Source organism: Myxine glutinosa, chromosome 8 (assembly GCF_964187855.1).
Source record: "Myxine glutinosa chromosome 8, kmMyxGlut1.1, whole genome shotgun sequence".
NCBI lineage: Eukaryota > Metazoa > Chordata > Myxini > Myxiniformes > Myxinidae > Myxine > Myxine glutinosa.
This window is the reverse complement of record NC_136268.1, coordinates 135,795,767-135,811,779: the sequence shown is the minus strand read 5'-3', so window position 1 is coordinate 135,811,779 and position 16,013 is coordinate 135,795,767. Positions and strand designations below refer to the sequence as shown.

The 16,013-nt window shown below is 41.0% G+C and overlaps 1 protein-coding gene across 3 annotated transcripts in view; it reads right to left on the bottom strand.

The window, feature by feature from the left end:
- The window catches only part of LOC137432928 (noelin), a 203,956-nt gene that overhangs the window by 129,345 nt on the left and 58,598 nt on the right, over nt 1-16,013 (bottom strand). For all 3 annotated transcript variants that reach the window (XM_078783741.1, XM_078783739.1, XM_078783740.1), the window contains exons 2-3: nt 11,573-11,722; nt 916-1,071 (exon numbers count right to left, since the gene is read on the bottom strand). In XM_078783741.1, coding sequence (XP_078639867.1) covers nt 916-1,071; nt 11,573-11,722 — 306 coding nt within the window. The remainder of the gene's footprint in view (nt 1-915; nt 1,072-11,572; nt 11,723-16,013) is intronic.

Sequence of the window (16,013 nt, the reverse complement as noted above, 5' to 3'; positions counted from 1 at the left end):
ATCATTCCCAGTGATGAGAACATTTGATTTCTTGGGAGTATAATTTTTTTCCCCAACGTAGAGATACAACTGCCCCCAAACTAATCATTCCCAGTGATAAGAACATTTGATTTCTTGGGAGTATAAATGCTTTTCCCAAATTTATCAAAGAAAATTTTTTTTTTCGAGGTGTGTATATATACACAGCACAAAAACACTCACAATGTATGTTTTACTAGGGTGTAAGGTCACGCTACAAGCACTGAACTACAGTGTTAGCTCGTGGGACCTCTCATCTACTTGGGAAGACAATTTAAAATGCTTTGAGAGCATGTGCAACGAGGCTATCAAAATCTTTTTATGGCTCTCAGTGTTAGTGAAAGGCCCATCAAAGTAATGGTTCAATGACCTTCTGGCTTACACTGTGTAACAAACCGATCATTGATTGACTCCAATATGCATTTAAAGGGGTGCAGCCAGTCTGCTTCAACTGTGCGGAACTTTTAACACAAATTGCATTTCTTGGTAAAGTGATGATTATTAATAACACAGGCAATTCAATGAGTGCAACTTTCGCTGTATACATCATCTTTCGCAACATGTTCCTAAAGCTCTGCCGCTACAAAATATAAAGTTAAATCGTAACGAGGCAAAAGCAAGCAAAAAATAATGAGTGCTTGAATAGAAATGGCAGATAGGAGAGTAGATTAAAAGGAAGGAGTAATAACTTGGCATATATAGTGGAAATTATAATAAATGAGGGAACTGGTGAGAACAGCCAGCAAACCCTCCCATTCCCTCTCCTTTCCCGACTAGGGGTCAAAACTGAGCGGTTGAAATGAAACAAGGTTTCACCGTTTTCTAAAGTGCCAAATACTGCCAAAGTCAAAAAAGTAGCACAGATGAGTACTGGCTCATTCATCTTGTGTCCCATACCTGGTAATTCTTATAGATGAGGTCTTTGTGGTTCTCTTGGATCTGCTGAAAGTGTTTTTCGAGGGCCTGCATCTGGTCCTCGATACGTCGGATATACTGCAGGTCCCGCTGTGTACGTAGGTCAAGTACTTCGATAGTCTGCGAGATGTTCTGCACCTGTTTGCCCCGCAATAGGCACCGTCAACGAGTGATGAATTTCTTGCGGCGAAATAGATTCAAAATTCAAAGCAAAACTTCAGTACCGAGCTAAAGAATGTCGATATCAATGGCAGCAGTATGGTGGCATATTATTTTCACAGCCATTCAGAACTTCCCATTTTATTGTGGTTTCAAAGAAGAAACGTTTCATGGGCCACCTTAACCACGACAGACCAATTTTCTGCTTGGTAGATCAAATAACTGCATCCTTTTCAAATCATTGTCGACACATAATCGAACCCAAACGGATTGCATCATTCCCCGAGCATTCGACAAACCTTTGTCGTGCTTAAACTGCTCGATTAATTCTCAACTCTATACCTTTGTTCGACATCCAAAAGTGGACCGGCAGTTTGAAGCACAGGTAAGCCATGAGCAAAACATATCAAGGTAAGCAAGTGATTTGCATTTGCCATTTTTTTCTGCCTCTGCTGACTTAAAAATAAAAAAAAAACATTGAGAGGCCATTTTCCCCCGCAGAGCAGGAGTTGGCCCTTTTCGGGCACCGTGGTCCCATTTTTGGAGCAATGTTTTATGGCCGGATGCCCTTCCTGCAACCAACCCTGTTGGTCGCCTCTTGCGACACACAGGGAATTACCAGTGAGCTGGTACTCAATTTGCCAACCTCCGAAGGATGACAGGCTGAGTCAACCCCCCTGGTATTAATTCAGCGATCGACAAATCCTTGGATCCCAAGCTGGCACCCTAACCGCTAAGCCAACACCAGGCTCCTCTCCTTACTTTATGAAGAATAAATACATTTGCATCATCATACCAAATTTCCATCCTTTCCACACTTTAACTACTTTAGGTGCTGTCAACTCAATCTGGCATTTTGCCAACACAGTCATTTATTATTGATAGATTTGTCCAATGAACCGGTGTAAAAAAAAAAACTCCACTAAAGATAAACTGTGTTCATGTTGCACCAACATAACGTGGTTAAAAAACAAAACAAAACTGGAAAAATGAGACTCCACAGTGGCCTCATCTGCTCTGAGCACTAAAAGTGCCATCACACTAATGTCTCACACTGCCACAAGGCCGCAAATGCACAGGGCGTCCTTTTGATTTCCTCCACGTCCACGCACCATTTCCCAAATTCCCTCTTCCTCAACTGCCAGCCTCCAGTCGACAAGGCCAATATCTCCATTACGCACAACCCAAAGGATATAGCAGTGCAGAGAACGTCAGGGGCACTTCGTGTTTGCGAACCCTTGGGACATCGCAGTCACAATCATTTTTCACTCACTTTTCACTTTTTTGTTTCTCTTTTAAGCCACATGGATTACTCTTCAAATAGTATTCCCATTGAACTTGACATTCCCATAATCGTGCGTGGCATTCCTGTTACCATGTTGCTCTTGCACGACCCTCAATCTTGTATATAAAGCACTTTGCCCATGATGCGGGGATCCCGGGTTTAAATCAAACAGTATGGATTTTTCCATCATCCAGGTATGTTCTCAGAATTCGTGTAAAAGTTCTCTGACATGTCCTTGTCCTGCATCTTGTTAAATTATAACACAAGATTCTCCATGACATTTGGATCACTTTAAACAAATTCATTACAAATTTTTGACTTTCAATAACATGAGGTCGTTGAAATGTTCTCAGAACTAGACACTCACAATGGCCCAATAAATGCCAACATTTGTATTTCCTTTCAAAGTATCTATAAATCAGTGATTAAATATTTTCTTCCTAATTATATTTACAGCCATTGAAGAATATTTTTAGGGAAAAAAACAAAAAAAACAATCATCGTTTCTTGGAAGATTGTGATTATTTCATGAAGAGAACCCTTTGAACCTCCCTAGTAGTTTAAACAAAAGTAGACAAATAAAACAAACTAGAGCAAAGGTGATGGCACGCCATCACAAATCCCCACACTTCACACCGAAAGCAAGGTTGAAAGATGGCAAAAAGTCCACGAGGAATGACTCAATATAAAAGTTTGAGTCAAATTTCAAGTTCTTCCCCCTCTCTCCCCATCTTGTCTACCGCTCCCCTTATTATATGTTTTATGTTTCGGTTTGTCTTTGTGTGATTAATGTTAGCCCTTTCATGAGTCTCGATCTTGTATACAAAGAAAATAATAATCCCATGGGGCGTTGCCAAAAATGATACTGCTCTTGCACCTTTGTGCCATATGGTGATCATAACTACTAAATTTGGTGAATTTCTGCACAACCACAAAGGAGCAGATAGTGTGACAGACAGACAGAGCTGATTATAATATCCCCCTGATTTTTTCAAAAAGCGTGTGGATAATAAATAATTTAGGAGCCAAAAACATAGTTAATGCTCAATACATATTTATGCATGATGATATTTTCCTACATGTACTAATACTTCAATGGGAAATTTGTATTTTTTTCAGTAACAGCAATAAATATGACTTTGCAAATGCTGCTTAGAATTTGCACAAACCAAAAATAGATCAATGTCTGTCCCACGAGGAAAACCTGAACCATGACAGGTTAAGGTTTTCCATGTGTGACAGACATTGAACTTTCATTTGCATATTAAAAGGACGATCTAGACAGTGGTGCATGATATAGGACTGGAAACAGGGAACATTTCATCGTGACAGGTTGGGAGTGGATGGCAAGATAGGAATTGCTGGCAGCATGACATATTTGTGTTCATTAAAGTCACAGCCAGATCTGTTTAGGCCCAGAGGAGGTCCAGCAACAGCGTGAAACCACACTACTTGCAGCCAAGAAACGAGAAATACTTTGGCTCAAGCTGGCGATTGTTGGTACGGGGGGTTGGGTGGGGAGGGGGGGGGGGGGTAAAACCAGGATGAGAATCAAAAATCAGGAAAGAAGAGATCGAGTGTAGAAAATGGCAGATACAATGGACATCATAATAGGGGGTATGAATATGTTTCAAATTTGACTTTTGTTCATATTGTTGGATCCCAGTTTATGTGGGGAATGCGTTACTGAAAAGTGCGCCGAATATCGAGACGACATAAATCAAAGCAATTGTTCTCATAAGAATTAGTGGAGTTAGAGGGTGATCGTATACCATCGCCACTTCCTACCAATATGCCTCCGCATTTGTAATGTGCGTATACAATGTAATGTACGTCGCCAATATGCCTCCGCGTAGTCCCACAACGGGTAGATGCCATCACTCTGGATATGTATGGGTAGGGGATCACGTTTGTGAAGTTTCGTGTTGATCGGATAAGGTTCGTTTTTCTATCCAAGATGGCTGCCAAACCACGTGAGAGATGACATTTAGATGATATTTGTAAAATTTCGCATCAATAGGGTGAGCAGTTTCAGAGATATAATTATTTAATATTTTCCTTCAATCCAATATGGCTGCCAAACCATGTGACCTATGATGTGATAAATTAAATATTTCAATACAAATGGGTCATAGATCAAGTGCATGCAATTTCAGATTTTTAGGATGAGGAAATTCGATGAAAACATTTTTGGCTGGTATACCACTTCACCTATGATGTCGTCACTATCATGCTTTTGTTCCCCATTGGGAGTACTTGATAATGTGCCAAGATTAAAAATTTTCCATTCAGCGGTTTCCGAGAAATATTTTTTAAATTATTTGATTTTAATACAATATAGCTGACATACCACGTGACCTATGACGTCACAAATTATCATTAAAACATTCTGCATGGGAGTCACTCCTACCCTGAAAGTTCCGTCTCAATCGGTCATATGGTTGCTGTGAAAAACGAGGTTTAGCCCGTATGGACGAAGGGACGTACGGACAGACAACCGGAAAACATAATGCCTCCGGCGACTTTGTCGGCGGAACCATAAAAACAATTTCCAGACATATTCATATAAAAATAAACCTCTTCATTAATCAGTCAAACTTGGGGGTTTCTTCTTGGGGGAATAACTTGGGGGAAGTTCCTACTTGGGGGTATTTTCTTCGGAAGCTCCTACTTGGGGGTATCTTCTTCGGAAGCTCGTGCTTGGCGGTACCCCTTGCGGAAGGAAGCAGTTGAACCAGCCATGATGTGCAATGAATGTCAGCATTTTTATAGATGGTATGCACTGTAGTCGGAAGCAAACGTAATAACCTGGAAAGGTTAATAGTACTTTCACCAGCACCCATTTGACTAATCTCACTATAATTCACCAAATGTCCGTCCGTCCATTCGAAGGTACCGCAAAAACGGCTCAACCGATCGCAACGATATTTTGGGTGGGTATTCCTGAGACCCCTGGGAGTAAAATAGGCTATATTGTTTTTCCAATTTTTCCAAGTTTTCCAATTTTTCCAAACACGATGGAATAATATTTACCGATATGAATAGTGATGTGGCTTTTGATGAAATTCTACGTACCAGGAGAGAGTAGATCGACTCCTGACAACCTCTTCCTATATAAACGTGCGGCTCCGAAGTAACATGGCAGCGTGTGCAAAGTGACTGAGAAACAGGTGTAGCGGCCGCTTCCATTTAACAGATTCGGCGCACACTCTTCACACATAAACGTGCGACTGAGAAAGACGTGTAGCGGCCGCTTCCATTTAACAGATTCGGCATGCACTCTTCACACATAAACGTGCGATTGAGAAAGACGTGTAGCGGCCGCTTCCGTTTTGCAGAATTCAATCTTTTTTCAAAATGGGTGCCATGTACTGTTTAGATTTTGATGATTTGCATGTGATATGATTCAACGGATGTTTATATGAATCGATTAAAATAAAAAAGCCTTCTGATATTTTGCCTTTTCATTTGGGCCTCCCAATTGAAGCCCCGCCCGTAGGGCAGGTACCGTTGCTGGTCACATCTAATTTCACCTCTAAATGTAACATTTTTATGCTGCCTCTTAGCTACTCCACAGAACGTTTACTGTACATTTATTTTTGTACATTTTCTCACTATGCAAAGTAGTTCTTGCCGAGGGAGGGGGAGAGGGAGGGGGAGGGGGAGAGTGGGAGGGGGGAGGGGGAGGGGGGAGGGGAGGGGAGAAGGGGAGGGGGTCGGGTGGAGGGGGGAGGGGGGATGGGAGGGGGAGGGGAGGGGGGAGGGAAGGGGGAGGGGAGGGGGAGGGGGGAGGGGAGGAGGAGGGGGGAGTCAAGTCGGAAGTCATTGTCATCAATTGAATGTCGCATTTATTTTTTATTCCCTGTCAAATGGCATTGGTCCCGCATTCCGAACCCGGAAGTCGGAAGTCATTGTCGGCAAATAAATGTTTCACTCTCTGTCACATGCCGTTGGTCCCATGTCAATCGGATGAAGTTGAAAAATTAACGTTACGAAGTTTCTCTGGGACGTACTGATTCCGAATATGAAGTTGAAAATTAACGTTCCGAAATACGCTGATGACGAAACCCGAAGTTTTATTTCGAAGAAGCGAAAAACGCTGATGACGTCATAATTTTAAAACGCGACGTTTTTTTTTAAATTTTAAGGTGTGCTGTAGTTGCTCTGAGACGTACTGATTCCAAATATGCCTTTGGTTTTGCTCCGCGATGAGTAGTTCTCGAGTTATAAGAGGACAAACAAACAAACATACTTTACTGCTTTATATAGATAGATTAATTAGTAAAATAATTCAAATAAAATAAAGATTTTAAAGGTCATAGAAAAAAAATCCGGAAGTTTACTGCTGTTGATGTAGCGGCTTTTACACCACCTTATTTAACAGATTACATTAGTCATCCATGCATGTTGTTTGTGTCCTTTATAACGTATTTAAATATTGTAAGTCTCCTGTTTCGAATGACTTTAAATTTTGTGCCAGGTAGGTAAAGAGTAATTTTTTTTTTCATCTCACTTCTCTCTGCACATGCACAATCAGGACAAATTTAGACCCGCTTTCTGAAATTTAGAGTTGTGTTCAACTGCAGGGTCGCTTTCTGATCCATGTTCTGAGGCATGTTCAAAAAAATAAAACATCCAATTGAAATCAAGTTGTTCCTCAAACATAAAACGACGTATGTAGAAAGAAAGACAGAGTAAGAAGTGGACCAATTGCTTAACCCTGCTTTTCACTTAACGTGTAAGGGGTAATAACAGGTTAATGGAAGGCTCATGTGATTAATACAGCTTAAGAATAACGTTTCCTAAATTAATGTCCAACTCATCAGACAGAATAAATACAAAATAATTAAATAAATAAATAATAATAAAAATATACATATTGTTACGGATTCGTCACTTCCGTTGTTGTGGTTTTCATCCACTGTAAACATTTTTGATTCCATGTACTATTATTGTTGTCCTTTATATTAAGGGAAATAGATATTGCTATTTTCAAAAGGTAAAAAAGTTAATGTTTTAAATGAAACCGGAACTGGACGACGAAGAAGAAGAGGAAGAGGAGAAAAAGCAGGCGGAGCGAGTGAGTCGGAGCAGAAGCATAGTTGCTTTGCGGTCTGGAGCGAACGTTGGCGAGCAAGAGTCATGAGTGAACTTTGGGTTTCCCAGGAAAGGGATTCCTGCGACAGAGTTGTTATCGCTGTGACAGATCAACCTGCGTGTCAGGTTTTGCGGTCGATTCCGAAGAGAATCGTTGGACTGCTGTTACGCCTCGAGAACGGGCTGTCGGCCATTTTGACTCACGCGCTTTGCATATTGCGCAAGGTCTTTGCTTCGCTTCAGCAGTTTTCACCGCATTCAGACATTTATCTGGTGTGGGTGTGTGTAACGTGGATTTTGAAGGTAAATCTGCGGTTCGCCGACTGTGAGCCGTGAAACGTCCATACCCGAGGGTGTGATTTCCCAGTCGCCTTGAGGGCAACAGTATGCCCCCAAACAACTTTATGATGTACAACAGTGTGTGTACCAGAAAAAAGAATCAATATACATGTGTAGATTTAACATTTTTTGCATGTTATATCACAAAACCTCTACCATGTTTGTTTAGTAACGCCAAATAAGGAACAGTATATCCAATTTTTGTTCAAGTGTTTTCCAGAAGAAAGTATCACTTTATGGAAATACCACCACTCCATATTGCCGACCCAAGGCGGCCGCCAATGATGGTTTGTTTTCACCCCTGTCTGTTTATTACTTGCAAAATCGAAGATTTTTCAAGTATATTGGTCGGTTGCGTTTGTGGTTCTGTCTGTTTGTCTGTTTGTCTGTCTGTTTGTCACCGGCCTACAGGTCATAATTCAAAACCGATCGTCACGAAACTTCACCAAGTTGTGTGGGTCGTCCCAATTGAGAAGCCTATTGATTTTGAGGTCAAAGGTCATCTGGAGGTCAAATTTCTAAAATCGCCATTTTAAATCCGATTGACTTGAAAATTGAACAGCATCTGCATATCGAGTCACTAAATTGGGAGACATACTATTTTGAGGTCAAAAGGTCAAAGGTCAACTCTCAAGGTCAAATTTCCAAAATCATAAATTTTCATCTGAAAAACCCGTCAATTTTCATCTGAAAAAACCATCAATTTTCATCTGATCGACTTGGAAATTGAACAGCATTTGCAAAGTGTGTCACTACATAGGAAAACCAACTATTTTGAGGTCAAAAGGTCAAAGGTCAACTCTAGGTCAAAGTTCCAAAATCATTCATTTTCATCTGAAAACCCATCAATTTTCATCCGATTGACTTGAAAATAGAACAGCATTTGTGTATTGCCTCACTGAATTGGGAAACCAACTATTTTGAGGTCAAAAGGTCAACTCAAGGTCAAATTTCTAAAATCATCATTTTTCATCTGAAAAATCGTCACTTTTCATCCTGTTGACCTGAGCTTTGATCAGGATCGTAAATTTTTATCTTCATGAAATGGACAATTTGCTGTATCAATGGAAACCTTTGGGGGGGGGGCGGATTTTGCAAATATCGTGCTCCGCATTACGTATTCTTGTTTGTTTGTCTGTCTGTCTGTCTGTGAACAAGGTATCTCAAAAAGTTGTGGATGGATTCGGACGAAATTTGGCAGAGAGGTAGTGTATATGACAAGGACGAAATGATTACATTTTGGTGAAGATTCGGATTCAGATCCGGCTAGTAGAATTTTGTTCGTGATTCTTCACCATTGGGAGATAGGTCCAAAAACGATACATAGCAGAATATCTCAAAAAGTTATGGACGGTTTTGGACGAAACTTGGTGGACAGATTGGGTGTGTGACAAGGACGAATTGATTCGATTTGATTTTTGTGAAGATCTGAATATGGATTCGGATATGAGAATTGTTTAATTTTAAGTAATTCTTCAACACTGAGAGATCGGGCGAAAAGCGATATATTACATTATATTTTAAAAAGTCATGGATGGGTTATGATGAGACTTGGTGGATGCGTTTGGATAGGTGACAAGAACAAGCTGATTTGATTTTGGTTCAGGTCCAGATACAGATCCGACCTATCATTGGGATACAAAACAAACTGTTCAGCCTGGCGGAGGTATGCTTTCGACCGAGTGCTGCTCTGGTTCACAACTGTATATCGTATTGCCAGAATTTCTATGAAGTGTCCATCTGTTCACAGTATTATCAGATGCTCACAAACAAATTTATAATAAAGAATGAATGAAAAACAAATAATCTTCCAAATTTGCGTGGAATAATTAAAGGATTATTTTTGTAAATAGCATTACAAATTGAAGCAAACTCCAGAAGCCAGAGCACAATCAGTATGCACAAACAAAGCATTTAGTTGGATGCATAAATAACCTCTTAGTCAGGCAATGAGCTGTTTATTTAATGGACAATATGGGTTGTAAAGAGGCCATCATGTAAATGACCATAACAACCTTGAATTATAGGTTTGATGTATCTGCGCGCAGTGATTGAGTGAACATCAATGAGCAAATGAATGAAATAAGCAACTAACTGAATGAGTCAACAATGATTGGTGTATTATGGTGACACAAACGATGGTATGTACGACTGTCGAATGACAAACATACAGTCATGGCCAAAAATATTGGCACCCTTCCACTTTTTTCAAATAAAGACCATTTATTTCAGAAAATTGGTGAAATTTTAAAATCTCTTGGTATCCACAATTGCATTTCTTTGATTTTGCAGTGGAACAAAACAAAAAAAGCTGAACAAATTGCTAAATGTTATTAATGTAAGCTTATTCCACACAGAAATACTAAAATGGCACAGACAATATTATTGGCACCTTTTAAAAGTTGTTAGAAATAATTAGATTTCAAGCAGGTGATTCACCTTTACTTTGGAATTGAACTCACCTGTGGTGAGATGCGGGTGACTGCAATATAAAAATCACTCATTCAACCACTTTTAAAGGGAGAAAAGGAGTCATTCTGCTGTTTTGTGTCACTGTGTGTACCGCAATGAGCATGGAGAAAAGAAAAAAAAACCAGAGAATTGTCTGAGTATGTCAGACACAAGATTGTAGTCAAGCATGGACAATCTCAAGGCTACAAGTCCATCTCCAGAGACCTTGATGTTTCTGTGTCCATCGTAGGCAATGTTATTAGGACGTTTAACCCAATGAAAGGGGGTTCTATGGTAGAAGACCTTGGAGACCCAACTGGTGACAATGACTGACAAGAATTTCCAAAACACTGCTGAACAAGCCAAAAACCTGGGAAAATGTCCTGTGGACAGATGAGACCAATTTAGAGCTTTGTGGTAAAGCACATCATCTCTATGTTTACAGAAAACAAAATGAAGCCTTCAAATAAAAGAACACCTTTCCTCCAGTCAAACATGGAGGAGGTTAAGAGATGTTTTGGGCTTGCTGTGCTGCCTGGGTGCCTTGAATTGTTGCTGGCACTGGGTGCCTTGAATGTGTGCATGGCATCATTAAATCAGGAGATTACCAAGGCATTTTGGAATGCAATGTTCAACCCAGTGTCAGAAAGCTGGGTCTCCTTCGAAGGTCATGAGTTTTGCAGCAGGACAATGACCCCAAACACACTTCAAAAAGCACCCAGGAATGGTTCAAAACAAAACGCTGGACTGTTCTGAAGTGAACAGCAATGAGTCCAGATCTAAATCCCATCGAACACCTATGGGGAGATCTGAAAAACGGCATTTGGGAGAAGGCACCCTTCAAATCTGGGAGAACTGGAGCAGTTTGCATAAGAAGAGTGGGACAAACTGCAGTAGAGAGGTGTAGGAAGCTCATTAATTGCTATAGGAAGTGCTTGTCTGCAGTTATTTTGTCCAAAGGCCGTGCAACCAAATATTAAGTCGAGGGTGTCAATAATTTTGTCAATGCCATTTCTTTTTATTTTCTGATTTAAAAGGATATATTAAGTTCTGAATCAAAAACAAAGGTTCTGTAATATTAACAGTGAAATAAATAATTGTGGAGTCCAAATACTTTTGTCAATTTAAACTTATTTTTAGAGAAGTTGTGAGTTATTTGAAAAAAAGTGCAAGGGCGCCAATATTTTTGGCCACGAATGTATATCCATTTTGGCGATATTCCTAATTTCAAGTCAGTGAATTGATTAGAAATTTCAACAGCGAGTGAGCTATGAGATGGTGTGTTGCTGATTAATGGCCACAGTTCACCTTCTCAAGGAGTTGTCGAAGTTGACGTGAACGCGCATCTCTCGAACAAGCACTTTGCTGTGGGGCCACGACTGTGCACACACATTTCCCATCCGCGTCCTGCGCTGATGTGAAAACTTGCCAACCCTCATCAGGCCGTGGCATAAAACCCTGCAAAGGATGGACAGGGACACAACATGGTAGGGAGTACAGGACCAACTAAAGGAGTCGTTACAAACAATGCAAAATCTCAAGAGTTTCCGTCGTGTCAGATTACAAATGCAGGTAAATTGAGTGCAGTCTTTATAATCCACCATCCAGTAAGCGGCTTCACATACTCCCATATTTCCAACCCAAAGGAAAATTGAAACCTCAAACAAATGCATGATGTAGCAGAAAATGGGGTGAATTAGGACAACATTCCAGTACTTGCTATGAACTGACCAACAAGCTAGGTGACTCAATGTACCCCCATTTATTCCCTGTAATTGGCGAGGTCCTAGGGGGTGAAACTTTTGATTACGCATAAACAACAAACATGACAGGTTACAAGAACACCGTTTTATTAATATATTTTAACTTAAAGAATGATGATGATGATGATAAGTCATTGCTTTCAACGTATCTCTATCCCTCATTGGCATGTTCACTAAGCATTGTGCATTGTTCGATGGCTGTAGGCTGTATAGTCCAATGCGGGACCCACAGCGTCTACCCCAAGCATCACAGGTATCGACAGGTCCTTGCAGAGATATACGTTGGCAGGTTTTCCTTTCTTGTCTCCGCTGTCTCTCGAAAGCAAGTCTCCCACATTCAAAGCGGTCCAGGCCTTTGCAGCAAATGTTACGCCAAGCTGACCTGTTTGTGGCCTGATGTTCCCAGGTGACAACTGGAATGACAAAATACTTGAGTCTAGACTTAAGGACGTCCTTGTAGTACTTTCTTTGTTGACCACATGACCTTTTACCAAATTTAAGTTGTCCATAGAAAAGCAGTCTTGGGATTCTATGGTCTTGCATGCGTGCCAGGTATCCTGACCAGCGAAGCTGGGCTTGAATCACGAAATACTCAATTCCTTGGATATGACAGTGGTCTGATTGAGGTATTCGGTCTCTCCAGGTGATGCCAAGAATCGCACGAATGCATCGCATATGGAATTGATCAAGATGTTTGATATGGCGACGATAGGGTGTCCAAGATTCGCATCCATGCAGGAATGTCGATAAGACAACTGATCAATTCCATAAAGTCTGATAGACACTGATCTTGGTGTCCAGGTGAATGCCACATTCATGCCAAAGATGATGCGTCAGTCTTCCAAAGGCCACCAATGCTTTACCGAGTCTTGATGTTACTTCATCGTCAATCATTGCATTTTCAGAGGACACCTCAAAGGTAGCAGAACTTATCTACAACTTTGAGTGGTGTGTCATCGATGGCAATGGAAGGGAAGGTATACGCACCCTCTAGTCTTGGCTGAAGCATAGCCTCGGTCTTCTTGAGGCTAATCATAAGGCCATAGCGACGAGCAGATTGCGGAAAGGAGTTGACAATAAATTGCATATTTTCGAGATTATGACTGAAGAGTGCACAGCTGTCGGCGAAAAGTAGACCACGGAGCAACATTTCTGTGATTCTTGACTTGGCCTTCAGATGCTGCAAATTAAAGAGACTATCGTCGGTGCAAAACTGGTTCATCACTCCCCGGGTGCAATCCTTGAAAGCATCATGAGGTAAAGAGGAAAACACAATGCTAAATAATAGGGGAGCTAAGAGACAGCATTGCTTTGTGCCGTTGGTAACAGGAAATGACTCTTAGAGACTGAAGTAAAGATAACAAACTGAAAGCAAGATATTGGTACTCAAAATGCAGAGGTATGTGCTCTACAAAGCTGTACTTCAACATCACCAAGTGCATGATTGACTCTTTATCTTCAAAAAATTATGTTTAAATTCTCAAGATAACAGGTGTTTATTATTTTATTGTGTCAGTTCCTTACGAGGAAAAATATACAAATTTTCAAGAAGTGATAATAGTGATGTATTGGATCATTCATGGTGATGATCGGACAACAATTGGCTTCTGCTGCCAGCACAAACAGAAAGAAATGACAACTCCTGGAAAGAAATACTGGCAGCTGCAGTCCAATCAAAAATGAATGTTTAGCATTTTATTGCATACAAAGCAAGGGAGGAAACCTTGCAGACTGTGGATCCCCGGATAGTCTTGAAACAGAAAGACTGACACATACCCCCCTCATAGGTAGGCGTTTGTGAGAATGTCATTGAGGATGCCTTGGACCACAAAGGATGAGAAAAAGTCGAATGGTTGCAGATCTTTCCACATCCAAGGTTGCATCATGGGTGGCTGAAGAAGCTAACAGTCCAAAGTGCTGAACAAGAGATGAGAAAAGTGTTAATTTCCCTTCGTTCTATTTCATATGGCGTCAGTAATTCAATTTCCTTTTCCATGCACCTGTGCCTCTTTCCCTGCCAATGCAGTCACATGGTGATGCATGTGGCTCCCTTTCATTTGTGGAACTCATGAAGCTTGACTGATCCTTAGCAGTAACCATCAAATGATGTGAGCATCTAAAGTACACTACTCCAAATTCAAGAAGGCTAAAAACGAAATTACTGAAGGTAACTCAGAGCTGCATCGGAGGACCATGGGCGATCGGGGCAGTCCCCATTCAGTGTACAGTGTATGGGGTATTATGTGTAGATCCCATTCAGTGTACAGTGCCTTCAGAAACGATTCACACCCATTGACTTTTTCACATTCTGTTATGTTAGAGCCTGAATTTAAAATGGATATATACTGATCTAAGCATAACACCCCAAAATGTCAAAAAGTGCAGTTTTTTGAGACATTTTAACGAAATAATTAAAAATGAAATAGAGAAATATCTAATTTACATAAGTATTCAACTCCCTGAGTCAATACTTCCTAGAAGCCCCTTTGGCAGTGATAACAGGGTCGAGTCTTCTTGAGAATGTCTATCAGCTTTGCTCATCTGGATTTGGGGAGTTTCCCCCCCCCCCCCCCCCAATCCTACCTTGCAGATTTGCTCAAGCTTTGTCAAGTTGGATGGGGAGCGTCAGTGAACAGCAATCTTCGTCTTTCCACAGATTCTCAATGGGATTTAAGTCTAGGCTTTGGCTGGGCAACTCGAAGATTTTCACATTCTTGTTATGAAGCCATTCCAGTGTTGCTTTGGCTGTATGCTTGAGGTCATTGTCCTGTTGATATGTAAATCTTTGCCACAGTCTAATGCCTTTTGCATTCGGAAGCAGGTTTTCCTCAAGGATATGCCTGTATTTGGCTCCATTCATTGTTCCCTCTATCCTTACAAGTCTTCCCGTCCCTACCGTTGAAAAGCATCCCCATAGCATGATGCTACTACCACGATGCTTTACGGTAGGGATGGTGTTAGATGGGTGATGAGGTGGGTTTGGTTTTCTGCCTGACTTAACACTTTGCATTCAGGCCAAATAGTTAAATTTTCATCTCATCAGACCACATAAACGTTTGTCTCATTCTCAGTCTTTCACTTGCCTTTTTGCAAACTCCAGGTGTGCTGTCATGTCACTTTCTCTCAGGAGTGGCTCCGTCTGGCCACTCTCCTATAAAGCTTAGATTTGTGAAGTGCTGCAGAGACTATTGTCCTTCCAGCAGGTTCTCCCATCTCAGCAAAGGAACTCTGTAGTTATGTCAGAGTGGTCATTGGGTTCTTGGTCACATCCCTGACCAAGGTTCTTCCTTCCCGGTTGCTCAGTTCGGTCGGATGGCCAGATCGAGGAAGAGTCTGGGTAGATCCATATTCTTTCAATGTCCTAATAATGGAGCTCGCTGTGCTCTTGAGAACTTTCAACATCCAGAAATTGTTTTATACCCTTCCTCAGATCTATGCATCCTCCCAATTATATGCTGGAGTTCTATGGACAGTTCCTTGGATTTCATGGTTGAGTTTCTGCTCTGACATGCACTGTCAACTGTGGGACCTCATATAGAAAGGTGTCTTTCAATCTAAATCATGTCAATCAATTGAATAGGCCACAAGTGGACTCCAATCAAGTTGTAGTGACATTTGAAGGCTGATCAAAGGAAACTGCATGCACCTGAGCTCAATTTGGAGTGTCATAGCAAAGGGGATGAATAGTTATTGACTCAAGAAAGTTAAGCTTTTCATTTTTAATTATTGCGTAAAAATTTCTACAAAAGCATTCCACTAACATTACGTGGTATTATGTGTAGAACCACCTTTAGAGGCCATTTTTCCCCGCAGAGCAGGGGTTGGTCCTTTTTGAGGGACCATGGCCCCCTTTTTGAAGCAATGTTTTATGGCCGGATGCCCTTCCTGCCGCCAACCCTATTAGTCACCTTTTGCAACACAGAGGGAATTACCAGTGAACTGGTACTCAATTTGCCAACCTCGGAAGGATGACAGGCTGAGTCGAC